This window comes from Remersonia thermophila, chromosome 1, assembly GCF_042764415.1.
Source record: "Remersonia thermophila strain ATCC 22073 chromosome 1, whole genome shotgun sequence".
NCBI lineage: Eukaryota > Fungi > Ascomycota > Sordariomycetes > Sordariales > Chaetomiaceae > Remersonia > Remersonia thermophila.
This window is the reverse complement of record NC_092217.1, coordinates 281,541-307,666: the sequence shown is the minus strand read 5'-3', so window position 1 is coordinate 307,666 and position 26,126 is coordinate 281,541. Positions and strand designations below refer to the sequence as shown.

The 26,126-nt window shown below is 61.1% G+C and overlaps 9 protein-coding genes and 2 non-coding genes across 11 annotated transcripts; 7 read left to right on the top strand and 4 right to left on the bottom strand.

Annotated features, from left to right (window-relative positions):
• Positions 1-186: 186 nt before the first annotated feature.
• On the top strand, positions 187-2,230 carry VTJ83DRAFT_85 (uncharacterized protein; the record flags this gene model as incomplete). The annotated part of the gene is made up of 4 exons (XM_071014538.1): positions 187-232; positions 423-530; positions 584-786; positions 848-2,230. 4 exons carry the CDS (start codon positions 187-189, stop codon positions 2,228-2,230), a joined length of 1,740 nt encoding a protein of 579 aa, XP_070869438.1.
• A 255-nt stretch (positions 2,231-2,485) lies between these two features.
• VTJ83DRAFT_84 (uncharacterized protein) lies at positions 2,486-4,597 on the bottom strand (the record flags this gene model as incomplete). Its single annotated transcript, XM_071014527.1, has 1 exon — positions 2,486-4,597. The coding sequence occupies one exon, from the start codon at positions 4,595-4,597 to the stop codon at positions 2,486-2,488; it is 2,112 nt and encodes a 703-aa protein (XP_070869437.1).
• Positions 4,598-5,361: 764 nt separating this feature from the next.
• VTJ83DRAFT_83 (40S ribosomal protein uS10) lies at positions 5,362-5,770 on the top strand (the record flags this gene model as incomplete). The annotated part of the gene is made up of 2 exons (XM_071014516.1): positions 5,362-5,419; positions 5,478-5,770. The coding sequence occupies 2 exons, from the start codon at positions 5,362-5,364 to the stop codon at positions 5,768-5,770; spliced, it is 351 nt and encodes a 116-aa protein (XP_070869436.1).
• Positions 5,771-6,174: 404 nt separating this feature from the next.
• VTJ83DRAFT_82 (uncharacterized protein) lies at positions 6,175-7,785 on the bottom strand (the record flags this gene model as incomplete). Its single annotated transcript, XM_071014505.1, has 1 exon — positions 6,175-7,785. One exon carries the CDS (start codon positions 7,783-7,785, stop codon positions 6,175-6,177), a length of 1,611 nt encoding a protein of 536 aa, XP_070869435.1.
• A 1,580-nt stretch (positions 7,786-9,365) lies between these two features.
• VTJ83DRAFT_81 (uncharacterized protein) lies at positions 9,366-10,319 on the top strand (the record flags this gene model as incomplete). The annotated part of the gene is made up of 3 exons (XM_071014494.1): positions 9,366-9,553; positions 9,615-10,185; positions 10,248-10,319. The coding sequence occupies 3 exons, from the start codon at positions 9,366-9,368 to the stop codon at positions 10,317-10,319; spliced, it is 831 nt and encodes a 276-aa protein (XP_070869434.1).
• Positions 10,320-13,521: 3,202 nt separating this feature from the next.
• On the top strand, positions 13,522-14,251 carry VTJ83DRAFT_80 (uncharacterized protein; the record flags this gene model as incomplete). The annotated part of the gene is made up of 3 exons (XM_071014483.1): positions 13,522-13,544; positions 13,632-13,961; positions 14,053-14,251. The coding sequence occupies 3 exons, from the start codon at positions 13,522-13,524 to the stop codon at positions 14,249-14,251; spliced, it is 552 nt and encodes a 183-aa protein (XP_070869433.1).
• Positions 14,252-14,403: 152 nt separating this feature from the next.
• Positions 14,404-14,501, top strand: VTJ83DRAFT_t26. The gene has a single exon. It is a non-coding gene; the product is annotated as a tRNA-Lys (tRNA).
• Positions 14,502-14,955: 454 nt separating this feature from the next.
• On the bottom strand, positions 14,956-15,819 carry VTJ83DRAFT_79 (uncharacterized protein; the record flags this gene model as incomplete). The annotated part of the gene is made up of 1 exon (XM_071014471.1): positions 14,956-15,819. One exon carries the CDS (start codon positions 15,817-15,819, stop codon positions 14,956-14,958), a length of 864 nt encoding a protein of 287 aa, XP_070869432.1.
• A 1,579-nt stretch (positions 15,820-17,398) lies between these two features.
• On the bottom strand, positions 17,399-18,914 carry VTJ83DRAFT_78 (uncharacterized protein; the record flags this gene model as incomplete). Its single annotated transcript, XM_071014460.1, has 3 exons — positions 17,399-18,565; positions 18,649-18,817; positions 18,877-18,914. The coding sequence occupies 3 exons, from the start codon at positions 18,912-18,914 to the stop codon at positions 17,399-17,401; spliced, it is 1,374 nt and encodes a 457-aa protein (XP_070869431.1).
• A 1,906-nt stretch (positions 18,915-20,820) lies between these two features.
• On the top strand, positions 20,821-23,887 carry VTJ83DRAFT_77 (uncharacterized protein; the record flags this gene model as incomplete). Its single annotated transcript, XM_071014449.1, has 4 exons — positions 20,821-20,877; positions 20,945-22,630; positions 22,705-23,709; positions 23,810-23,887. The coding sequence occupies 4 exons, from the start codon at positions 20,821-20,823 to the stop codon at positions 23,885-23,887; spliced, it is 2,826 nt and encodes a 941-aa protein (XP_070869430.1).
• Positions 23,888-24,656: 769 nt separating this feature from the next.
• VTJ83DRAFT_t27 lies at positions 24,657-24,742 on the top strand. The gene has a single exon. It is a non-coding gene; the product is annotated as a tRNA-Gly (tRNA).
• Positions 24,743-26,126: the final 1,384 nt, after the last annotated feature.

The following is a 26,126-nucleotide window of genomic DNA, read 5'->3' as shown; positions in this document are numbered from 1 at the left end:
GGCTGCAGGTCCCATGGCTGCAAGCAGCTCCAAATCCTCCCAAAACCGCCCAAACCTTTCCACCTCTCGCTCTGCCAACAACAAAACATTGGTCCGTCCGACATTCCGGCCTGGTCGCAAAACCCACCTCCGGTCTCCGGTGGACTCAGAGCTCGCATATCTTGCTTTTTTTTCTTTCTTGCCGACATGGTTGTCTGCAAGTTCTACCAGCAGGGCTACTGCCGCTACGGAAGTACGAAGGTCGCTTTTCTTCCTCGCTTCGCCTGACCAACCCCCCCAACCCCCAACCCCCTCACCGCTTCATCAACACCTTCGTTTCCCTCCCTCGTTGCGGACAACCTCCGGCGATGCATACCCTACCGACCCCCGATTGCCTCCGCCGCGCCCGGCTGCCTCACGCGACGTCGCGCTGACCTTCCCAGACAGCTGCAAGTTCGAGCATCCCCCAAAGTCCGGCCAACAAAACTACAACCGCTTCGGCGCCCTCTCTGGGCAGCAGGGCCAGCCGGGCAACCGCAATGCCGGCTCATGTATGACGCCCGCCTCGATCCGACGCACGACCGCCGCTAACTGCCATCTCCAGCCGATACCCCGTACCCCGGCTTGACCGCCGACAGCATCGAACGCGACCTCCGATACGAACTGCCACAATGGATCCTGTCGTGCTACGGCCCCGGACGAGATGCGCCCGAACAGCTCTGGGGCGGCTATCCGAGGGAGCAGAGCCCCGAGGAGATCCGACTGCATTTCATGTTGGGCGCCATGGCAGGGAATCCGCAGGGAGCGGTACGTTGCCCCGCAAGGCCGGGAACGCTGCGCGATGGCGTCGCTGACTTCTTTGTTGTAGCTTGCCGACATCCAGAATCTGTACCAGAGCGCTCAGCAGCAGATCCAACACACCCTCAACAACCTCCCAGCCGCCATCCAGTACATCCTTGAGGGAGAGAAGAAACACCCGAACCGCATCGACGTTTGCAAAGGGACGAGCGGCGCGCAGCTACCAGGCAGCCCAAGCCCGTTCGGGGCAAAGCCGACCCCCCCGCAAAATCCGTTCGGCTCTCCGGCGCAGCAACCGGCGGCAGGCGGTTTCGGTCAATCGTCGGCCCTCGGCCAGAAACCCAACCCTTTCGGCTCCCCCGCCGCGGCATCCCCTTTCGGCCAACCAGCCAAGCCGGCAGCCTCGCCATTTGGCCAGCCCTCGGGGACAGGGTTCGGGCAAGCGGCGGCGTCGGCGTTCGGACAGCCATCCGCCCTCGGAAGCTCGTCGCCGTTTGGCAGACCGGCGCAGCCGACAAGCGCATTTGGCCAGACGAGCGTCCTGGGCGCGAAGCCGAATCCGTTCGGGACGCCCCCAGCGCAGCCGGCCTTTGGGCAGTCAGGCTTCGGCCAACCGTCGACCCTCGGTGCCAAACCTAACCCGTTTGGATCGCCGGCCTCGAGCGGGCCGTTCGGGACCCCACAGCCGCAGGCGGCCCCCGCGGCCAATCCTTTCGGGACGCCTCAGCAACCCGCGGCCGCCTCTCCCTTTGGCCAGCCGCAACCTGCTCAGACGGCCAGCCCGTTTGGCCAGCCGGCCGCGGCAAGCCCCTTCGGAGCGACGCCAGCAGCTCAAACAAATCCCTTTGGTCAGCTCCAGCAGCAGCAGCAGCAGCAGCAGCAGCAACAACAACAACAAACACCGCAACAGCAACCGCTGCAACAACCATCGAATCCGTTCGGCGGGCCAGCAGCCCCTGCGGCTGGCCCGGCAAACCCCTTTGGCCAGCCGGCGGCCGCCAGCTCGCCATTCGCACAAGCATCGACAAGCTCGCCGTTTGGCCAGCCAGCCACGCCTGCCCCGGCCGCTGCGGGCACGCAGCCCGGAGGCACCGCCAACGGCCCCTACGGCCCCAACGCAACGCGCCAGCACCCCGACGTCACGTCCTACGCCGCTTTCAACCCGGACAAGACGCTTCGCATGTTCAAGGGGAAGCCGGTGCAGTACCAGGAGCCGCGCGACGGCGTCGGCAAGCCCGTGCCGGTGGTGCGCAACTTTGACGGCACCGCGCAGCGCATCTGGATGCCCAACGGCCCGCCGGCGTACACGACGCAGACCGAGGCCGAGCCCGACAAGTATCAGGACCCGGGCGTCATGGAGCAGTGGAAGGCGTTTGTAGAAACGGGCAAGTTTGCCGGCGGGGCGATGCCCGAGGTGCCGCCCAAGAGGGAGTTTTGCATGTGGGATTTTTGAGGCGCAACGCATGTTTGGGCATCAAAAGTACGAAATCACAACGGAGAGGGGGTCGTCATGGTAATGGGACAGGGACAGACAGCACTACCGGACGGTGTAGGTTCTTTTGTATATCAAGGCGCAGCGCTCATGCTTCCGACAGCCCGTTTGGCTGCTGAACGAACATTTTTTTTTTTTTTTTTTTTTCGAGAGGATGCCTCTCGGTTTGCGAGAGCAAGGCCCAAACAAAAGCCCGGTTGACCCTCGCACGTCTTCTTATCCAGCAAACCCAGCCCTCGCCAGCTTCCTGGCTCTCCCTTCCCGCCTGTTGTGGTTCGCCCTGCTGGCCTTGTTGGCCTCCTTCCTACGCCTGGCCAGGTCCGAATCGGCCGGCGGCGGCGCGCTTCCTCCTCTACCGCGACCCCTGCCGCGTCCTGGACCACCGCCTCCACCGCCGCGACCACCCCTTCCCCTGCCAAAGCTACCGCCACCCCTCGAAGCATCGCTGGCCCCTTCGCCTCCGTTGTCATCATCCTCGTCTAGGCCGTCCTCGTCGGCACCAGCCCTCCACGACGTCCGCTCAATCTCCACCTGCTCGCCCGTGAACTCGCCGTGCCGCGCCAGGAGCTTCCTCTTGCGCTTCTCGTCGCGCTGAAGCATCACGGCCCACCCCTCGACCGCCTCGTCCGTCAGGCCCGTCTCGCCGCGCAGCCTGGCCCGCTCCGCGCTCTGCCGTACCGCGGCGTCGCGTGCGAACGTCTCGGGACGAGCGAGGTACGCCCTGACCAGCGCCGCCTCCGCCTCGTCCGGCATCGCCGTCCCGGAAGCAGCAGCAGCAGCAGCGCCGGGACCCTCGGTCCGGGCCAGCTTGTCGGCCTCGGTGAGGGCCACGTCGACGGCCCCGCCAACATCGGCGGCGTCGTACGTGTCGTCGCGCTCGTCGTCGTCCGAGTCGAACGCGGCGAGGGCCGAGAGGATGGCGGCCTTGCTGGGCGCGGCGGCGCGGTTGCGCAGCAGGGCGTCGGCGTCGCCGGGGCGCTTGCCGATGTGCAGCCGCGACGAGGTGAGCATGGCCAGCTCGTCGTCGTCGTCCGCGTCCGAGCCGACGCCCGGAGACGCGCTGAGGGGCGGGGTGGGCCGCGGGACGAGGGAGGACTTCCTCCTCCTCCCCCCCTCCGCTGCCTGGGGTTGCGAGGACGACGACGAGGAGGGCTGGGTGAGCGGTTCCGATCGGTTGGCGGATTTCAGGTGCGGAGGCAGCGAATCGTCGAGCAGGTGCGCGATGACGACCTCGGCGCTGCCGTCGTACTCGTCGAGCAGCCGGGCGACGAAGCCCGCGCCGAGGTCCGGGAAGAGGTCCTGGACCTGCGAGATCTGGCTCATCCGGTGGACCTGCACCTCGTGCTGCTCCTGCCCGGCGTCGAAGGCGGCGAGGCCCTTGCCCTTGTCGAGCTTGCGCTTCACGAGGCGCTTGGGCTTGGGGAGGGTGCTGCCGCCAGGCTTTCTGAAGGACTCGAGCGAGGCGAGGACGGATTGGGTGCGCGTCGAGGGGTTGGGGGACTCGGAGAGCTGGCGCTGGAGGCGGCGGAGGAGCGGCGTGGAAGTGACCAGCTCGGCGACGAGGGAGTCATTGACGTTGAGGGGGCCGGATCGGTGGGCGTCGGCGGCGGCTTGCAGCGAGTAGAGATGGTCCGTGAGGGCCGACATCTTTTGGTCCTCGGCGAGGCCCACAAGGCAAAGGTAGGTCGTGGCGATCAGGACCCGACGCAGGGGCGGATTCGTGATCTTGTAGCAGCCGATGAGGCCATCGACAAAGTCGCTGCCGGCGAGGAAGAACTCGGCGACGGGCGGCGAGACGCTGATGAGGTCGTTGACCCGCTCCAAGCGCCCCTCGACGCCCTTGAGATCGCCCCCGCTGAGCCCAGCATCGAGGTTCTTGACGAGGAACTTCTTCAGCGCGGATAGCGAGGCGTCAAGCGACTGCTTGGAGGCCGCAGACAGCGCAGAAACCAGGGCTCCGGCCTTCTTCTTCCCGTAGACCCGGCCGGCATCGGCGAGGAACTCCCAGCGTGCCAGGTCGGGAGGGGGCGACGAGGACCGGAGGAGCTTGGTGATGAGGGCGTAGCAGTCCCTCAAGAGCCTCCGCGCCGACGGCGAAGGCCCCAGGATGTTGGCACCCCCGGAGGCTACCTCTCTGGTGAAGGAGACGAGGAACGCCTGGAGGCTCTCATCACGAGCCGAGAGAGCGGCGAAGTCGGATTCGGGCAGCGAGAGATGGCTGGCGATGAGGGCAAGCCAGGCGTTCAGGCAGGCCACCCACTCGTCGGGGGGTACCTGGTCCCTCCAGGCGGCGATGGGGAAAAGAGCAAATGAAGGAAGGGTGGTCATCTTGTTTCTGTCGGGTCTCTCTGAGCGCCGTTTCGCTGGCTGGATAACTCTGCCAAGAAATCTACGAGTCTCGCCAGAGCGGACCGGGCTGGAGGTTTGCCAAGGCTAGCGCACCAATGTGCGGCAGAAAGATGGATGTCAACGGGAGCTCAAACACGGTGAGGTACGAGGTTGTTGGGCATTTTATGCTCCTGATATGGGGATTGGGGCTGGGGCTGGAGGTTGTCTCATCTTCGCTTCTTGGACGTTGTCCACCGGAAGTCTGACGTTGGATCTGGTTGCCGCATGTGTCATTGACCGGGCGGGAGTGCAGGGGTCCACCTATCCGGCATGGTGGGTCCTCTTTGCCTCCGGTCAAGCCACACCTCGATCGCCGCTACGCCACAAGGGAAAGGAAACGGGGCGCAAGAGCAACCGTAACCCTCGCCAAGACTTCTCCCCACCACTCCACTCCACCCCAGACATTTTCAAAAATTGGGGAAAAAAAAAGAGGTTCATTCCACCTCGAGACCCTCCGTTGTCAACAATCGCTCGCTGCTCGCCTTCATCACTTTGCCGAACAGGTATGTTATCATGATGACGCCCCAGGTTCCTTCGGGTTGCCTTGCCGTTGCCGCAGCCATGTTGTCGCCGGCGACAAAGCCCTCTTGCAAGCCCTGGCTAACCCGCCTTCCGCAGCTAATCACCGCGTTCGAGTCGTGAAGGCACCTCGCTCCTCCAACCCAACATCACCACCACCTCTTTCCTCCTACCCACCAGCCAAGATGTCGTACCAGAAGGCCGAGAAGGACTTTGGCGAGGCCCCCAAGGTCCACAAGATCCGTTCGTCTCTCCCTCCCCTTCTGGCGACTCATTTCACCCAACTAACATCCTCCTCCAGGCATCACCCTCACCTCCCGCAAGGTCGCCGCCCTCGAGAAGGTCTGCACCGAGCTCATTGAGCGCGCCAAGAACAAGGACCTCCGCGTCAAGGGCCCCGTCCGCCTGCCCACCAAGCGTCTCAAGATCACCACCCGCAAGACCCCTTGCGGTGAGGGTTCCAAGACCTGGGACACCTTCGAGATGCGCGTCCACAAGCGCCTCATCGACCTGACCGCCCCGACCGAGATCGTCAAGCAGATCATCATCAACATCGAGGCCGGCGTCGAGGTCGAGGTCACCATCGCGGCTTAAATTTCTTCAAGAAAAAAAAGAGAGGAAAAGAAAAGGAGAGCGAGCGCCATGCAGCAAACAATGTGAGGTTTGGCCTCGTGGAATTTTCCGGGGTGGAAAGTACAGAGCGGTTGTTGCCGGCCGTTTCCGGTCCGGTGTTCTTGTTCGCCGTTGGTGCGCGGTAGCAATTGACTTGGCTTCCCCCGGACATGCGTGTGTTGTATCGTGTATGGCTTGTATGCTACGGCATATGGGTGACGTGATCATGAATGTCTCTTGGGAGGGGTGGCATCAACGCTATGACCTGACAAGCCCGCCACGCCACCCTCGGCTGAACCTATGTACAACAAATGCCCTTGCAGGCTCTCCTCCGGAAGGATGGCGCATAGAAACGCCACCGCCGTTTTTTTTTCTTATTATTCGTGTCATTGCTTGGCCTGCCTCGCCGCCAACGCCTCCTCCACGTACTTTTGCGCCCTCTCGCCCGACCCCTTCATGGGCGGCAGCGCCATGCCCAACGCCCTTGTGTACTCGGCGAGCCGCGTCTGCGCGGCGTGGTACACGGCCTTGGCCACGTAGGCGCCCTTGAGCCAGCGCGACCCCGTGTTGCCCGCGTCGAACTCGCGCCGGCCGTGCAGGACGCGCCGGTTGTCAAAGATGACGCACTCGCCGGGCTTGAGCTTGACCTCGAACGTGTTGCGCTCCGACTCGGCGATCTGCTGGAACTTCTTGGCCGCGCTGCGCCACTGGCGCACGTTGTCGACCTGGCGCGGGTTGGTCGCGAGCGGGAACGTGGTCTGGAACGGCGGCGCCCAGCACACCTCGGTCGGCTGCCGCGACTGGCCGCTCACGATGGTGCTGTGCCGCGCAAAGTGGTGGTGGCCGTTGCGCCGGTAGCCGAACCACGTCTTGCGCGCGCAGAGCGTGTCGTAGTCCTGGGGCTGCGTGAGCTTGAGCTCGTAGGCGGCCCGGAGGCCGTGGCTGAAGAGCGACTCGCCGCCGGCGCAGTCGTTGGCGAGGCAGTGGAGGAGCTGCAGGCCCGGGATCGGGTCGTGGTACATGAGGTCCTGGTGCAGGCCCAGGAACACGTTGGTGTAGGCCACGTTTTCGGCCTGCGGCTTGGACCGCACGTCCCAGGTCCACCCGTAAAAGGTGTGCATGAGCGGGCCGATGCGCGTCGCGATGCGCTCGACCGACGCCTCGTCCTGCGGCACGTCCGTGACGAAGATGAGGCCCGTCTGCGACAGGTCGCGCAGCGCCTCGAAGAAGGCGGCCTCGTCTTGGACCCAGTCGTTGTAGCTGACCCGGCACCGGCCCTCCGCCAGCAGCGCCTCGTACGACGCGCGATCCCAGGGGATGATGTCGGGCTTGTGCGGGGTGAAGGCGAAGCGGTGCCAGCGGCTGCCCGCCGCGCGCCACTCGGCCAGCGTCTTGGCCGAGAAGCGCACGGTGTGGTCGCCGCCGCCGCTCGCCTTGTCGTTGGCAAAGGTCAGCTCGAGGGCCTTGTCGTAGCGGATCATGGCGTGCTTGATGGTGGGCGCGTCCGGCAGGTCCGTGGTGGAAAAGGTCTTTTGGCCCGAGTGCGGGTCGACGCAGCGCCGGCACTCGCACGAGTCGCGAAGCCACAGGGTGGACAGGGTGAAGTGGTCATCCCATTGCTCGTTGGCGTAGCGGAAGCGGAGGTACGCCCCTTCCCACGCCACAACGCCCGCCGAGGTTCGAAAGCGATACTTGAAGCGCTTGTTGGGGTCCTGCGGCGCCACCACCTCGTCCGCCACCACCGAGAGCTCCTCCGGGGAAGGGAGGACATCGGGCTCTTCTTCTTCGACCACAGGCTCGGCAGCAGCGGGGGTTTGCGCACGAGCGGCGGTCGTTCCGAAGCTGCGAGGGGCCCTCGCTGAGGGAGACGCCTGTACGTTCCGGGCGGCGACCGGGCGTTGCTGCAGAAGGCAAAGCGACCGTACGGGGGCCGCGGTCGAGGTGCAGCGGGCTGCGGCCAGCGCCACACGCTGCGTAGCGCGAAGTGCCCGGGTCATGGTGGTTCTCTTGATTTTTTTTTTTTTTTTTTCGCAGGCAGCTCCGTCAATACGCCGAGACGACACGGCACAGAAGAAGGCGAGACCTTCACAGGCGGTGGTGAGAAGTGCGAGGTGGGAGGTGGGAGAGCAAGGTGGTGAGAACGAGGGGTGAAGTTGAACCTCGGCTGGAAGCGGCCGTGACCGATCTCCCATCATGCGATTCAAGTTGCTGAGCTTGTGGACCGGGAGCGGGACGGAGCGAATCGGACCCACTTTTCAGCCGACCCAGGCCCTCCGCCGGGTCGACCCAGGCCACCGGAGCGCAGCGTTCAGCGGTGCTGCTGTGGCGTTGTGGCGCACTGGACAAGAGACGGTGGACGTACTGTGAAGCTTATCCGTACTTGGCGTCTGGGCGACCTACCGTACCGGGCGAGCCAAGTGTTGCTTGTGAGACGTCTAACTACCTGCTGTGTAGTTCAGGGGGTAAACATGGCAAACTCAGGTACCAGGTAATAGGTACCTAGACCGGAATCGAGACAAATGTGGTGCTAGCACTCAAGCCATCCCTCTATTTTTTTTATCTTGTTTTGTTTTTGCTCTCGTTGCATGTGGTACCCAACACCATCAGCATGTTTTCAATGTTGTCAGCAATCAGAAGTTCATGATAACCCCCCGACCGAGTGACATTGTGTATGAATAGGGGACCGCGCTCAACTCTCCAGATCGCAGCTCAGACGGCCCTGTGGACCTCACGGCCACGGAATCCGAGCTGGCCTCGCCTTCACGTTCTTGCTTCTGCTCCCGAATCTTGAAACGAATGACGAAGCGTCCGAGTGGAGTCAACAACACGGAATGACCCAGTCCATATGGCAACACGGCTCGGATTGCGATCCGACACCACCCATATGCCGCTATCGCATCCAACCAGACAAGAGCGTTTCCGTAACCCGGTCCAGCTTGATCCCGCCATGCCCAAGGCGTGAATGGGGAATCATCCATCCTTCCATCCTCGGGATCTAGGATATGGATCTTGAAACACCTTCCCAACTTCCAAGCGTCGACGGAGAACGAGGTAAAAACGGAGGGTGGCGACGGAGCAAGCGATCCGTGGAGCAAACAACCTGAAAGACGATGCCGGTTCCGCTTCATCTCCTCCCCAAAGCGGAGTGCGTCATTCCTAGCACGCAATCTACTCTGAGGCATGCGCGGCTCGTCGTCGGCCCTTCTTCCCCCCCTCCGGCGCCGGCCGCGGAACCACGGTGACCGCAAAACCGAACCGCGCGCGGGCTCCCTCCTTTCATCAAAATGCACTATGACGGGTTCTGCTAGTGTGCGGCATGCCGCCGGTCCCCGGGGGGGGGGGGGGGGGGGGTCTAGGGCGGCTGGCAATTTAAAGGTCGCGGATAAACGGCACGCCGCCGTATGAGGCCCCAGACGGCTCCATATTACCCGGCAAATGGACGGCGCGTAACCGTTGAACGGCATCGGCGGCAGCCAAAACCTGGGGAATCCGGGGGGAAGCTAGCGTGCCTCTGCCGGCATGACGACGCGGGGTGTAGGAGCGGGACGAGCTAGGGTAGGGATACCAACATGTATAAATGGCGCTGCACGACCCGATCGGCGTCACGTACACGTCCATCATTCCTGTTGCAACAAGTCCAAAGCCTCGTCTCTTCGCCATCATGCTGCTCAACTCGTTCGTCGGCTCCGTCGTCCTCCTGGCCGGCGGCGCTGCCGCCCACGGCGCCGTCACCAGCTACGTCATCGCTGGCAAGAACTACCCTGGGTGAGGGCTCCCGGAGAGGATGGCATCTTGGCCCGGCTAATGTCGTCCGGGGTGTCTCTAGCTACCAGGGCTTCTCCCCGATGAACTCCCCCAACGTGATCCAGTGGCAATGGAACGACTATAACCCCGTCACCTCGGCCAACGACCCCAAGCTGCGCTGCAACGGCGGGCGCTCGGCCACCCTCGCCGCCGAGGCCTACCCCGGCGACGAGATCACCGCCATCTGGCAGCAGTGGACGCACAGCCAGGGCCCCATCCTCGTCTGGATGTACAAGTGCCCCGGCAGCTTCAGCTCGTGCGACGGCTCCGGCCAGGGCTGGTTCAAGATCGACGAGGCCGGCTTCCACGGCGACGGCAAGACCGTCTTCCTCGACACGGAGCGCCCCTCGGGCTGGGACATCGCCAAGCTGGTGGGCGGCAACAAGGGCTGGACGAGCCGGTTCCCCCAGAACCTCGCCCCCGGCAACTACCTCGTCCGCCACGAGCTCATCGCCCTGCACCAGGCCAACGCCCCGCAGTGGTATCCCGAGTGCGCCCAGGTCGTCATCAAGGGGTCGGGCACCAAGCAGCCCCCCGCCTCGTACAAGGCGGCCATTCCGGGCTACTGCAGCCAGAACGATCCCAACATCCGGGTGCGTGCTGGGATTCGTTGCTGATATACCCATCAGATGGCATGTGGCTGACTCTTTTCTAGGTTCCTATCAACGACCGCTCCATTCCCCAGACCTACAAGGTCCCCGGCCCTCCCGTCTGGAGGGGCGAGTAAAGGAGCAACCGAACAAGGGCGCGCGAGGCCACAGTAGCTGGAACACCGCTTGCTTGCTGCCTGTATCGCCGTCCAAGCGCGCATTGTGTTTCATAGTTCCAGGTTGCTGCCGAATGAGTATTGAACAAAGCGCACAGGAGAAACAGTTTCTGATGGTGAATTATGCTTCCCGGATCTGGTCTGGGTAACTCCATGTTTCGCTTCTAAATCGTTGCGTTCGGTATATTAATGAGGCCCCCGGTTCTCGGCGGCCCCGTTGTCCCAACCGTATGCGTCCCAAGAGTTCCAAGCGCCCTCTTCTGGTCGTACGGTTCGGCTACGCAAGGTTCAAGACCCGAGGGTGCGAGGTGCTCCTGCAGAAGCCTGATAATCGTGCGTTTGATATGTTTTATGGCGTACATGAGGGGCGTTTTCTGTTGGAGGTCTGGTCGGTTGGCATCAAACCCAGATGTTCCCGGGAGAAGCCGTACAACCTCCACTTCTTGATTTGCGACGCCACCCAATGTGAGCGGTGCCCTCGGGTTGGCCACCGCCAAATGGAAAGGTCCTACTCTTACGATCGCCTTCTGCGCGGCAGGTCAGCAGTGTTCGGTCAGATTGACAGCTCTGGGATGTTTATCGATGAGCAGCTGCGTTATGCCGGCATGTCTGTTGTATAATACTGCCCAATGCAGCGGCGTCCAGCTAAGCCAGTCGACCGCTTCGACAGCTTCAGGATCCTCGTCAGCGAGCAACATTACTATATCGGCGTATCCAAGCTTCACTGCCAATGATAGGTAGCAAGGAGCTCTTGGACGACCCCTGCATGACCACGCGTTGCGGCACAGTAAAGGGCCGATCTCCTCACTACGGACCCTAAGTAAAGGCTCCGATCCGTGGTCGGGTTCGTCAGCAGATGGCGAGCGGTGAGGGCTGGTTCCCAATAGAGGGGGATGCCGTGCAACCTTGGGTCAGAGGGAGGATAAACGCGGTTAAGCCCATGGGATAGTAGCCTGCAAAACTGCTCTTGAACGTCTCTGAACAGCAGATATTTGGCGCAGACGTATCCGAGAGTCCGGTTTGATGTGTCCAGAGATAGCCAACGTTTCCAAGACATCATCATGCACGATTTAGGGTTTGGAGATGGCGACAGATCGTATTATTTCGGCGGCCAGTGGATCGCAGGTGTTGGAGTCCCCTTCTGGATCAAGAGCTCCACGGTCGTCTGATGAAGCAACTGGACTTTTTCGTCCCACGCCGTCACCAAAAGGCCGCACAGCTCACGCCCCTTTTGATGGATGCGGAGGCGGCCACAGCTGGCGCAACGGCTAATTTCACAAACATGTGAGCGAGTCTTACCCCGAGGAAAATGAAACCTTGAAACGGGTGACAAACCATGGGCGTCAGCCGTGACAGTGTAGGATGTCAAAGATACCAGGCAACAGATGCAGCACAGGTGAAACCCTACACCGTAGAGATATGCCCCATCCAGTCATCCAGGCCACCCGAGGCGGTCTTACACATATGTCATGCCACAGAGCCTTTGGTGCCTAAGCCCCATATATCCTGCGAGCCACACGATGCTTTGAGCAGAGATACCTACATTCTTTACCATACTTAGGAACAGGCTATGCATCTGGACAGGACAAGACCATGAAACCGAGGAGAGCTATGGGTCGCAGAGTCAGGTAGCTTGGGTACCTCAAGTAAGGCACCTCCTGTAAAGCTAACGGAAAGATACTGCTTCCACTCAGACGGACCTCGGCGCTATACTTGTAGCCAGCGTTTCTCACTATAGCCAGTAGTCGGCTGTATGTTTTATTCTTTTCTGGTTCGAGGTGACGCCCTGACCAACCTTCCTCTGGCCTAAGCCTGCTCGTTACCGCTCACGGTCTGTTAACAACACGGCCATCGAGCGATGCAACCAGAGGATCGGCCGGCTTGCCTTGTGTTACCATTCTCCATTGGAGGAGGTACTAGGGCCTGGTGGTGTTCTGGCTGAGGTGCCACCAGGAGGTACGAAGCAAAGCGTATTCCTTCGCTTCGCTCATTACCTCCGCCACCGCCACGTTGCCCTACTGGCTGGCGTTGACAGTAGTGTTGCTGAGATACATCGGGAGGCGATTGAAGAGGGTTGGTAGGTAAGGGGTATTGTAGGAGAGAAACATCAGTACCAAGACCGCCGCCAAGGCCTTGCCAATCCTACCACCAAATACTGGTAAGCCGACTACCTCTTTAATTCTACCGGATTCTAACGATAAATTCGAAGTTTTAACGTTATTTTCGAGATTCAAGAGTACTTCAGCGCGATGACCAGGGGGCTGCGCCCCCCGGGACCCCCCCTCTGCCTGCGGCGCGCCACCCCACACCTGGCCCCCCCCCCCCCCCCCCCCAACCACGGCAAACCATGCCAATCCCCGTCAGCCACACCACGACCCATACAGCCACAGACTTTCAATCGCCTGCAGCGGCCGAAAAAGATATAGAAGCACCCAAAGGTTACTCGAGATTTGGCACCTTTGCAATGCAATCCTTCGTTTCAAAAAGTCTTCCAAGTTCAGAAAAAAATCCTGCAATGTGCAGTATTCGCACTATGTCATTTTCGCCCGATTGGGATGTACGCGGATCCACCTCAGCCACAAAACGTGGTCGATATCCAATCATAGCGCGAGAAATTCGTGTGGGCATGGCTAGTAATAGAAGCAAAGCGTTGCTTCCCTCTCTTTTCTGAATTCAATTAAAATTGAATTTCCAGAAAATCGAAGCGAAGCATACGCTTCGCTTCGATTATCGGAAATGAAAGCCTACGCCAACGAGCCAGTCTCCCAAGGGGGTTACAAGTGGCTGTGCAGGCAGCATTCAACGTCAAGCTTCAGCCAACGAGCCGCTGATGTTGGGGTAACGATGGCTCCATACACCATGCGGGAGACTTTTGTCGACGATCCGATTTCGGCATGTGACAATACGGGATTCCCAGCTCGTATTTTGGATCCGGGATGGGTTGAGGTGAAACGACTCCCAACTTGTCTGCGTGTAGCTGGGTTGACAGACCAACAAGATATGTTCTCTATTAATAGTTCATCCCTTGATCTCTGAGCCGGCCGTTCAGGGAATACCTTCACTTGATCGCTCTCTTTCTCCTGTAGACTCTGCCTGGCCTCCGCTGGCGATATTGCAATCTCTCTCGGTATTTTGATCTACTGCAGTGGGAAGTTTGGAGTCAATGTCGTACCTTATTATTGGGTGGTATGCAACCCGGCGAATGCCTCGACTCTCCCCCCCGACCCCCACCAATATCCTGCTCTCTCTCTCACAACCGCCCCCAAAAGGAAGTTGGTCTCCCGATTCTAACATTGCTCACTACAATAAGAACCCATTTGTCCTGGCCTACAACATTCTCGTGCTTTTACCTACGGCCTCCCGTTTTGTCCAAGCGACCAAGGGACAGGGCCCAGGCCGAGGTGTCCAGCATGGACTCACTATTCTTGGTGATGTCATCAGCGTCATCCTTCTCGTGGCCGGCAGCTTCTTTGGCGCGTTTACGGTCGGATCCCTTGAATATCGTGAATCCATATGTGAAGGGCTTAAGGGCTGCTATCAGCCCCCTCCACATCCAGCCACTGGGTCTGTCTTCACAGTGTTTGTCGTGAACTGCGTCGCTGCGTATGTGACAATAGCCTGGTTGCCCCCCCCCCCCCTCCCGGCTTTGCATCCATCACTGGGATGGGATGGACATCTGCTGACCGCCCAACAGCGCGATCTCACTTTTCTTGGTCGTCACCTCGTCGGTTCTGGCTTGCGAAGCCAAAAGGTCGGTTCTGCCGTTGTCGTCTTCGGATCGGCTTGGAAGAGCCAGAGTTTCCAGCCTCACAGAACCGTCGGCATCAGTCCGTGGCATCGTGGGCTCCGTGGCGCTGCAGGCCACGGCTGGCGGTTCCAAAGGGCAGCAATGATCAACCACATCTCGTTTTGATGCGTCCGAAAAATAAAGAAAAAAAAAAAAAAAAAAGACAAACAACATCCATCAGGGATGTCGGTTGGTGGTGGAATCGCGCAACAAAGGTGTTCCACCAGACCGGCGGCTTTCAACAAGCAAACTAGCCACGCCCGGCTAGCTCAATCGGTAGAGCGTGAGACTCTTAAGAGGTTCCCTCAAAGATCTCCGTAATCTCAAGGTTGTGGGTTCGACCCCCACGTCGGGCTCAATTCCCGGCTGCGATGCCAACATTTTTTCGATTTTTCCCCCCACGTTCATGGTGGGTATGTCACTATGGGAGGGTGGAGTTGCGATGGAGTTTTCGGGGAGCCCGTTGATGGTGGAGTCCCATCATTCCAACGTCGCGAGTTTTGTGTTTGATGCCGGGCGGTGGGCGCCAGCCACAGGTTTTGGCGGGTCTACTCACCCCAAGGGGGAAAAAGATAACTAGCAGTACACTAGATACCTAACGCTACCCTGATCACTCGCAGTTCTCTAGTCGGCTCCTAGGTCGCTCCTCACGGCATGAGGACAGGATCAAGGTATTATTCGCGCACACCATACGAGCCTCGTATTCCAAAAAAGCTACTCGTGATCGTACACAATAACACCACCCCTCGGTCTCCTTCGGGCCTACCCATCTTCACCAAGGTCCTTCTTTTGCTCTCCGGCCACCCCCCCTCAGCGGAACTGGCTGAAAAACTCCCAAGTCTCCCTCGGCGTCCACGTGTCGCTCTGCCCGTTCTCCCTCGGCGTCGGGGTGTGCTGCCCGTCAAAGACCACCCACACGACGGGCTTCTCGCACCCGGCGTACACCGTCTTGACCTTGGCGTTGCTGCCGCGGGGCGGGTCCGCGGCCTCGCGCGTGCCGCCGGTGCACCGGTTGTTCTGCAGGAACCGGTCGCGCATCTGCCGGCCGCCGCTGATGGGGAGCACAAAGTCCTGGGTGCCGTGCTGGCCGTAGTAGGCGACGCTTCCCGTGCCGCCGGCGCAGCCGCTGATCATGGGGTTGCCGGAGAGGGCGGCGACGGCGCGGAGCTCGGAGCCGAGGGAGCAGGCGAGGGAGTAGGACATGGCGCCGCCGTAGCTGAAGCCCGTCGAGAAGCGCAGGTCCTGGTCGATGCAGAGGTCGTCCTCGACGGCGGCGATGACGGACCGCAGGAAGGTGACGTCCTCGCCGCCCTGGTTCGCCCAGCCGTTGTTGAGGCCGTTGGGCACGACGAACACGGCCGAGGTCGTGTCGTTGATGAGCGGGGGCAGGCCGTAGTAGGGCACGTAGCCGCCCTGGCCCGAGATGACCTGGCCCGCGTTGCCGCCCAGGGCGTGGAGCGTGAAGATCAGGCGGTACGGGTTGTTGTTGTTGTAGTTGGGCGGCAGGCGCACAAAGTACTCGCGCTGCTTGCCATTGACGTTGAGGCGGAGCGGGGTCGTGGTGCTGCTTGGGGTGACAAGCCGGGGGGTGTTGCCGCAGCCGCGAGAGGGCTTGACGGCGAGAGAGGGCGCGGCGAGCGCCAGGAACGGAAGGATGGCGGAGAGGAAGTGCATGCTGTCGACGGGATGACGCTCGAGACGACAAGGCAACAGCAGAAAAAACAGCGGCTCGGCCACGGGGTTGTTGTGCGAGGCCGTGATGGGGGACCTTGTTGCGTCGTCTTATATCCTCAAGACCGCGCACGCTTGCACGCCGAGATGCCGTGATCCTGAGCCGACCGGGCCCGGATTGAGCTCCGGGTCTTGGCTCTCCTCAAGCCCTTCATTTATCACTCTATCCAAGTCGCATCGGAACAGGTCCTGGGTAAATTGCCGTGTCGGCTGGCGACCCAGAGCCGGAGCCAGGCTAACGCCCGCCAACGCAGGGCGCACTTCATTGGGTGACGTCCGTGATCTTTGCTACGTCGATGGCCGAGCTGGGTCCCCGAGTCCTTGTTCCGGGGACGTCGATGTGCCTCTTTTCCCTCCAGTGGTAAGCAGGAGGACCGGACGGCGCCTCCGCTGTAGCACGATTCAAAGCCGTAAAAGGGCTTCTCCACGCTTCGATGCTCCGCAATGATGTGCCGACCTTCCATCCGTGATATTCCCTTCTAATATAGACGACAGTGCTCCGATGGACATAGAAGCACAGCTGTTGGCATCGGCATACAACAACGGCAGCAAGGCGTTGTACGTGATCTGCTCGGCTTGGCACGTTGGTTCGACATCCTACGATGCTACATGGTTTGTGTTCAGCACCTGTGTCGAGTTTGGCACATGACATGATCCCTTGGAATCGCAGCAAAGAAAACGCAAGTGGGCACTTGGCAATGGTTGGAACCCTGCCTGTTTGCTGGCCATATTGGCGCTACCTGTGGAAAGACACCCCGAGTCCAAAGCAAGAAAGCAGGTGGGCTTTTTGTTGCCTTCGTAGTACGTTGAGAATACATCCGATGTTTGTCCACTGAAATTCTGATGTTATGTTCATGGCTTATTAGTTCTCTCTCGAGGCATGGAGCCATCAGTCTCTCTGAGCCTTGGGACCTCTGGGCGTTCCGTGCAGTCTGTGGCTATCCTGCTATCGTAGACTGATATCAAGCTTGTACAGGACAAGCACCATGATAGACAAGAAGGCTTGTTAAGCTTGAGGTTTACCACTGCAGCGGATATCCCTGTGACGAAGGGCTGCTGCCGAGTCCAATGCCCCCCCGAATGATGGCCCCAGGTCCTAAAGCCACGCAGTGCGGAGATCCCTCAGGAACAGGAGAACCAAACGTGATCATTAACGTCGGTTGAATTTCGCTTGACATGAGGGGTATCTATCTATCTCTGCAAGCTCCCCGGCCCCCTCGGCGTTATCGTAGCCGGGACCCGAGACCAGAGTCCGGCGGGCCGTCCCGTCTTGGACCGTCGCCATTTCAGGGAGTCGGCACGCGGGATCGAGCGCCTCGTATCCAGGCTCGCGAGGTCGTGGTGCTGCAAGCTGCTTGACCACGAAAGGCTGGCCAAGCGTGAGAGGGGCCTGGCCGCCCTGAGCATCCGCGATTCGGTCCTGCGGTCTGGCGCTGCCGGGGATCCGGGGACCCGGGGCGCACGAGGTGTGAGGTCGATGGCCGTGGATCTTCGACTCCAAGCTGGCGTAGGCAGCTCTGGCCTAGTTGGCGAATATCCTGACGTTGAGATCCACGCTACCCGTGGCGATGACGCAGCGAATCTGAGCCTCGGGGGGAGCGGATGGTTTCAATGTCCCGTTTGCATCGCCCCCTCCGTCCGCACCGTTCGCTGCCGGGTCCTTCACCACCGACGGCGCCCAGCGAATGCACTGGACAAAGTGGCTGTGCGCGTCGGATACCGTCTTGACGCACCGCCCTTCTTGCGCCAAGTCCCAACACCGCAGCGTGTAGTCGTCGGCCACCGAAAGGAGGTACTTGCCTCCCGGGTGGAAGACAACTCCGCGGACCCAGTTATCGTGGCCGACCAGCACCTTGATGCAGGTCCCGCGGGCGTCCCATAACCTGATTGTCTTGTCTCTCGACCCGGTAGCCATGAACTCGACGGTGCTCGTGGCGGGTGGCTTCTTGACGCCCGCCATGGCGGCCAGGTGGGGGTATGCGGCGGCGGGGGCGATGGCACAGCAGAGGACGACGTGCTCGTGGCCGATGAAGGTGGCTTTCGGCTCCGGGTTGGCCACGGTAATGTCCCATAGCCGGCTGGTATAGTCGTCGCTTGTCGAGAGGACGAAGCGTCCGTCGATGGACGGGCAGACGTCGCGGACCCACTCGGCGTGTCCCCGCAGCGTCTTGACGCAGAAGCCCGTGCTCACGTCCCATATCCGCAGCGTCTTATCCCGGCTGGCGCTGACCAGCAGGTTCCCGGCGCTCTCACCGACCCCGGACGGGATGAAGCGGACGGCGCTGACGCTGTGGTCGTGGCCCGGAAGCGTCCGTATGTTCTTATAGTCGTCGGACGGGTCCCAGAGTTTGATGGTCAGATCCGAGCTGCACGAGGCAAGCAGGGTGTTGCCTTTTGGTCCGCCGTAGTCGACGTCCAGGACGGCCTTGGTGTGGCCCTTGATGGTGCGCTCCAGCTCGCCGAGCTCCCAATCCCAAATCTTGATGGTTTGATCGTCGGAACCCGAGGCCAGAGACGAAAACACGGGGTGGAAGGCGACGCAGGTGACGGGTTTCCGGTGGGACTGGAGCGTGTGGCGGGCGGGGGATTTGGGTAGCCAGTTGACGGGGTCTTTGTTTTGCCGGGATGTGGGGGTTGCGTTGTCGAGCTCGCTCTGGAGGGTGGTGTTCCGGGCTTCTAGATCCATGATCTACACGCGACGCTTGTCAGCTGGCCGTTCAAGCCCTCGAGGACGCTCACGGGACCGTGGCGTGGCTGGGGGGGTCTTCCCACCTTCTTTTGTAGCCGGACCACGCTCGTCCACTTCCTTTCCAACAGCCCCTCGTACTTTTTGGCGGTCGCGGCATCGAAGACATCCTCTCCCAGGTTGAGCTCTTGCCGCAAGGCGGTAGCCGTGGCCGTGAGGTTGTTTGCTGAGAGGTAGGCGATGAGGGCTCGATGGCTGGGCGGCTGTGGTCAGTTACATCTCGGGACGGCCGCCAGATGAATTGCAATACCTACAGCTCCTCGGCCTGCCGGGGCGTCAGCAGGTGAGCCATGACAGAGGATGGGAGAGCGCCGTGCAGCAGTCCCTGATGTTGGTCGTTGATCTCGAGGCGCGGAATCAACGAGCCGTGGCTGGCAGACGGGATAGGAAGAGGCGGTCACGGCCTTTGAGTTGGTGGGCGGTATGGACAGGATGTAGGTATCCAAGGTTCACGTGTTGTTGCCGAACCGGGAAATGCAACCGTCCATGACCGTTTGGCCAGTCAAAGAGGACGCTCGATGGGGTTGGACGGCGGTGCGATGACGTTGGGCTCGTCTTGCGCCGCGAAAACGTAGTCGACCGGCCCGGTGGAGGAGGATGGGCCGTTGCGCAGGGGGGGCACGTGGAGGTTCGGGGAGGAGAAGACGGGGAGGAGGGTCGGGTGCTTTGGATCGAGAGCAGCAACCTTCACGAAGCTGGGACCGAGGGAAGCTCAGGCGGTGTAACTTGGCGGCTTTGGAGTTGGGTTCGGGCGTTGAGGCTGCAAAGGATGAGAATGGCGGGGCAGACCTCAAGTTGGACGTCAGTTGGCGGATCGCAGAGACCGGAATCCCAGTTTGTCAAGTGCCCGTTGCAGGTTTCGGTTCCAGATCTCCGTCAGGTTGCTGTCCAGTGTTTCCAGTGTTTCCAGTGTTTCCAGTGTTTCCAGCGTTGTGGCTTGCCCAAGCAAGCAAACTGGAACGGGAGGAGGCGGGAGGGGGAGGGGATGGGGCCGGCAGCAGCTGGCAATCAGCGATATGGCCCAATGGCCAAGTGACATCACCCGCGAGCCAGCTACGACGGGCCCAGGCAGGTCCGGGGGAGGGGGGGGGGGGGGGGTGCTGGCTTGCAGGACAGAGCCGGCACATGCCAACAACGGGGCACAGCAGCCGAATCAGGGGGAGCAGATGCTGCCCCGCAGCCACGAGCGCCCGAGTGGACATCCATCCCACACCGCATGGTGGGCTCCACACACAACCTGGTGGAAGCAACGCGACAACCTGGGCTGATAACGTTACCTAGGTACGCAGTACCGTACCGGTATAGAACTATCCCGTTTGCAACGTTTTGAGCCCCGACGGGAAGAATTCTGGTGAGTCCGCTGTCTGCGGCTTGGCTTTTTTTTTGTCGTTGAGGGTTTCGATGCCGGGCTTCAGAGATCCCTAGGTATCCTGTCACACAGCAGGGCATTTTCTCCTATTTCCATTTCTGACCCCCCCCTTCTTTGGGCATCCCGGGCTGTTTTGTTGACATCGACCACATTTTCCGACCCTACAACCCCGGCAACGGCACAATCCGCCGCAAGCACCGGCCCTGGACTAACCAGTCTGAGTCAGTCAAGTCCTGCCCTGCCCCTGCGCAACCCCCAGTGCGGGCGAGAAATCTTGGGCGTGCCCTTGCAAGCAGCCATCTGCCGGTCAACAACAAAACACACGCCAACCGAACCATTCCACACGCTCATCATCTTCCCCGGCGGCGTTGGACTCCCTGCGCGCACCCACCATTGCGCCACCAACGCGACACAGCCCACCGTCGCATCGCATCTGCGCTGCCCATTGCTCGCATAAACATCGCACACCCGGCAGAGCAACCGCGAAAACCTGGGTTCCTGCAGCTGCCCGACTTGCCACCGCCACCGGTATGATTTCGTCCCTTCGTCGATCGTGATGGTGACGGCAGGGCTCGGCCCTGCGGGCCCCCCCGACCTGGCCGCGCTTTGCACCGAATGCGTCATCATACACCAAAGGCAACCATGTGCTCTGCAGAAACTGATCCAACCAGTGTTCCCGCCCAGGCCGCAAGTCACCGTGTCCCCGAGTCAGCCGACCCCGCGCTCCTCCCGGCCCAGGACTCTCGATCCTCATCTGACGTGCCGAACGCGATAACCCGAGCAACAACCACCCGGCCCCGGTCCCCTCCCCTCCCCCCTGCAGCCCGCCATGGCCGAAGAGGAGGACTATAGCTCCCTGCCCCTCACGGATCGCTGGGTGCATAAGGTCCGTTGCGGAACCCGTTCGATCCCGTTCCCCACCGCTTCCGCTAAACCCCGGCTCCCGGATCTAGGTGTGGAAAGTCCGCAAGCAAGCCTATGAAGAGGCGGCCCAGCAGTTCGAGAAAACGCCCGACGAGTACGATCCGGCCTTCCGCCCCTTCGTCCAAGACCCCGGCTTGTGGAAGTCGGCCGCGGCGGACTCCAACGTTGCCGCCCAGCAAGAAGGCCTCGCGGCTCTCTGCGCGTTCCTCAAGTTCGGTAGCCGAGATGGCGCGCTGCGAGCCCGGCAGAACGCCGTCCCTCCCATCGTGGAAAAGTGCCTCTCGTCGACCAGGGCGGCCACCAAGGCGTCGGCGCTCGAGGCGTTGCTGCTCTTTATCGAGGTGGACGTCCCAGGGCCCGTGATCGAAGACATCTTGCCCGTCCTGTCCAACAAGCAGCCCAAGGTGGTGGCGGCCGCCGTCAACGCGCTTACCCAAATATATCACAACTACGGCTGCAAGATCGCCGACCCGAAGCCCGTTCTCAAGCTGCTGCCGAAGCTGTTCAGCCACGCCGACAAGAATGTGCGCGCCGAGACCACCAGCCTCGCCGTCGAGTTCTACCGATGGCTTCGCGACGCCATGAAGCCCATGTTCTGGAACGACCTGAAGCCGACGCAGCAAAACGACCTCGAGGCGCAGTTCGAAAAGGTCAAGGCCGAAGGCGCCCCCAAGCAGGAGCGCCTCCTGCGGTCGCAGCAGGCGGAAAAGGAACGAGCGCCGGCGGGCGGCGGAGACGACGAGTACGCCGAGGACGACGGGGGCGATGCCGAAGAGCCCGGGGAGCTGGACGCCTTCGACCTGGCGGAGCCCCAAGACGTCCTGGGTAAGCTTCCCAAGGACTTCTTCGACAACCTGGGATCGTCCAAGTGGAAGGAGCGCAAGGAGGCGCTGGAGGCGCTGTACGCCCTGGTCAACGTGCCGAGGATCAAGGAGTCCGACTACGGCGAGATCAACCGCTGCCTGGCCAAGTGCATGAAGGATGCCAACATCGCGGTCGTGACGCAGGCCGCGCAGTGCATCGAGGCCCTGGCCAAGGGCCTGCGCAAGGGCTACGCCAAGTACCGGTCCACGGTCATGCAGCCCATCATGGAGAGGCTCAAGGAAAAGAAGCAGACGGTGGCCGACGCCCTGGGCGCCGCGCTCGACGCCGTGTTTCTGACGACGGACCTGACGGAGTGCCTCGAGGACATCACGGCCTACCTCGTCCACAAGAACCCCCAGGTCAAGGAGGGCACCATGAAGTTCCTCGTCCGCTGCCTCCGCACAACCCGGGATGTCCCCAGCAAGCAGGAGATCGCGTCCATCGTGGAGTCCGCCAAGAAGCTCCTGGCCGAGTCGAGCGAGACGCTGCGTTCGGGCGGTGCCGAGATCCTGGGAACCATCATGAAGATCATTGGCGAGCGAGCCATGAACCCGCACATTGACGGTCTTGACGACATTCGCAAGACCAAGATCAAGGAGTTCTACGACAAGGCCGAGGTCAAGGCCAAGGACAAGCCGAAGCCGCCCCCTCCCGCCGCCCGGGCGCCTCCCGGCGGCGCCGCCAAGAAGCCCGGCCCCGGAGGTCCCAAGAAAGGCCCCCCTGCGAGGTTGATGAAACCTGCTGCCGCCGCCGCGGCCCCGCCGCCCGCTCCGGAACCTGCGCCGGCGCCGCTCCGGCGGCACGGCCGGGACCGGCCGGCAAGCTCGGCGTGCCCAAGCCTGGCCTGGGCGGTCTCAAGGCGCCGCAGAAGCGGACCCTCGGCGCCCCAGGCGCCGCGTCTCCGCGGCGTCCGCCCCCTCCTCAGTCTCCACCGCCGCCCATGGAGGAAGAGGAAGAAGCAGAGGAGCCGGCATCTCCGCCGCCCGCCAGGCCTGGCCTTCGCCCTGGGCTCGGGCGTGGCGGCCTCGCCGGCCGGTCGCTGGCCAAGCCCGCCGCCCCCGCCATGCCCGCGGAGCCGCCGTCGCCCCCGCGGACGACACCTACCTTCTCGGCCATCGACCGCGCCGAGCTCGAGGAGCTCCGCATGGCCAACGAGCGCTTGCTCAAGCAGCTGGACGACGCCCGGCACGACCGCCAAAAGCTCATGTCGGAGATCCAAGAGCTCAAGAACCAAAACGCGACCCTCATCGAGGACCACACCCGGGACGTGCTCTCGATCAAAGCCAAGGAAACCCAGCTCGTCCGCGCCAAGAGCGACGCCGAGGCCGCCGAGCAGGCCAACGAACGGCTGAAGCGTGAGCTGAACAGGCTCAAGCAGGCCCTCGCCAAGGCGGAGGCGCTCAACGCCCAGCTCAGCGCGGGGGGGACGCCAGGCTCGCCCGGCGGGCTCGGGTTCCGCGCCATGAGCCCGACCTTCAACGACCCGGCGGTGGCTGTTTCGGGGGCGAGGAGCCACCGCATGAGCATGGCGAGCACCCTCAGCGAGGAGCGCGAGGCCATGGACCCCGGCGCGGGCCTGCCGCCGCATCATCCCCTCGCAAGGGTGAGCCCGGACCTGCGCTACTCGGGCAGCAACGCCAGCAGCGGTCGCGCCAGCCCGGCGCGGGGCTATCGTAGGGAGGTGAGCCTCGAGGAGAAGGAGCCGCCTCTGATGAGGGGCAGCGCGGTGGATGGGTACGGCGGGAGGCCGGACAGTCGCACGAGCCAGGGCTCGGGGGCCGGGCAGTCCCTGTCGGGGCTCGGCAGGCCCCAGAGCACCGCTAGCGCTACGAGCAGCGCCGCGGGCGGCCAGGCGAACTCGGGCATGGAGAGCTGGAAGAGGGCGGCCGAGGTGACCAGCCAGTTGAGGGCTAGGATTGAGCAGATGAGGGTTTGTCTCCCCCGTTTTCCTTTCCCTTTTTTTTTTTTTCCTCCCCGAGATGTGAGATCCGGGCTGGAACGCGATGCTAACCATGCGGTGTACTCTCCAGGCGCGGCAAGCCAGCAGAGAGGGCGACCACGGCGACTTGTCGGCGGCGATGGCGCGGGCTAACGGTCGTCGGATCTGAGACGGGAGCTCTACGCCTGCGCGCAGCGATGCGTGTTTTGATGCTTGTCTTTTGTATCCATCTTGGCCAGCCTGTCGTGTGAGCTCGCGGTGTCTTTCCATGGACGTCTTCTCCTGGGGCTGGGGTTGCTGGGGTGTTCGCATTTTGAGGGCGTCGGACCGGGATAGATTGTGTCAATCATACCCCCACTCCTTGACCGATAGACTTGCCTTTTTTTTAATGATCACAGTATGTACCGCTGTATTGCCTAGGCTGTTGCTGGCCCAAAGGGTGATGATGGGTGCAATCCAACCCCGGTTTCTCGTAGGCTGCTGAACGCGGTGGACAAGGTCGCTGCTCGTTTGCTCGGGATTCAACAAGCCCCATGGTCGCCAACTTGATACAGCGTGCTTCGGGACCGGTGACGTCTGTTGTGGTACTGGACATGGACGCTCCCGGCAAGTCTGAGTTGTTTTTTTTTTTTTTTTTTTTTTTTTTTTTTTTTTTTTGCTTTCAGAGCTGGGCTACTGCAGAGGTTCCCAGTTGGCAACCGTAGCATTCAAGTCTTCTTAGACAAGGGCAGTTTGGAGAGGGTATGGCCTTCAAGACGAGGTAAGCATAGGGAATACTGTTTCGAGCAAAATACGACATGGAAACCAACAGGGAAGCTTTCTTTTCCTAACGAAACCGACGTCTAACGGAGCACTCTCTTGTTTTGTGTTCCGGCGGTGATCGTTTGCATGCAGCTGATAGTCATTAGATTCCTTCACCACAGCAGCAAATGAGCGCAGCGCGATTAGTTCAGTGGTTAGAATTCTCGCTTCCCATCTTCTCTTGGAATAGCGAGTGACCCGGGTTCGAATCCCGGATCGCGCACACCCCCTCATTTGTTTTTCCTTTTGCCCTTCGCTTTGCCGCCTCTCCCTCTTTTTTTCCTTCATTTTTCGCCTGGTACTCTTTACGGTTGGCCGGATCCTTTTTGACTCTGGATGTTTGTGTCTCTTCCGGGAGTAGCACCTTCGGGGGGTCGTGCATAGCAGACTAGCCTTTCCGGTTCTACAGGAAAAGGGTCTGCTTGTTCCCTGGCTTAAACACAGGACGGACGAATTGCACCGTCCCATAATAAGTACCTTGCCTGGTCCTGGCATCGATAATGGCGGCAACATCTCGGCACAACGCGCACCTGACAGGACCGAATGGCTATATTACCCCTTCTGGTCGAATGCGAGAGCGTCGCCGAGTAGGCTCATCTTTACCCTAAGTGCCTTGATTGAGTCGCTACCGAGATGGTGTGGTATTTGTGTGACGGCATGCCGTGCCTTTAGCTCATCGGGCTTACGCCAAAAGGAAGCAAACACGAGGTTGACGGCTGGCTAGACGGGGCGACAAGTCGGACGGGGGCGGGCGGGGATGTGCTTGATAGAGAGCGCAGGGTAGATGAGGATCGTCGTAGTGGTCGGTAGCATGCCAGAAAGCCGAGGCTGTGTCGTTCCATGGAGAGATTTTGGGGAGTTGCTGGTGTCCTCGGGAGGCTGATACGGAGGGCTTCTCGACTTGTAAGCGCAAAGTCGCATGGGGTTTTCGCTTGCGCCAGACCGGGACAGCAAAGGAGTTTGGCAAACCGTCTGTACAGCGCATCCTGATGGATTCCGGAGCCCTAGACGGCGCGGAAGATGGCGGGTTACTTGTTACTTTGTGGCGCTTTGGATCACATTACATTTCGTTATGTTTTTTTTTTTTTTTCTTTTTCTTTTTTTGCCATTTGCCCGTCTCGCACATGAGACGTCTTCCTGAGACTTTCAGAAGCAGCGCATACCTTACATCACATCAGTTGACTGGTATCTTACTGCGTACTTACCGTACACCATCGCTGGTGCTGGGACGCGGGATGTGGGATGTCCATTGGGGACCGGAGCGGGGCCCGGTGGCCGTGGGACTCTGATGGGAGTTTGGCTTTGTGCGCCGTTGGATTGGTTAACGACAATGAAACTGCCGCCAACGTTTCCTACTGCGTAGTCGCGGACCGCGTGTGCCCCACTTTCAGCATGCTTGACCTTCGGCTTCGTCTTCTTTTGCGGTTTTTTTGACAGCACAAACGCGAACACGGCCCCGGCTCAATGGACTCAGCCACGACGATACGGTTCGCCCAGGGTCTCTATCCGCAGCGAGCATCGAAGGCTGCGGTGCACGCCTGCAAGGCTTTGCAACAATGACAGTCTGCTTTCGCACGCATCCAATACCTTACCTACTGTGTACTGCG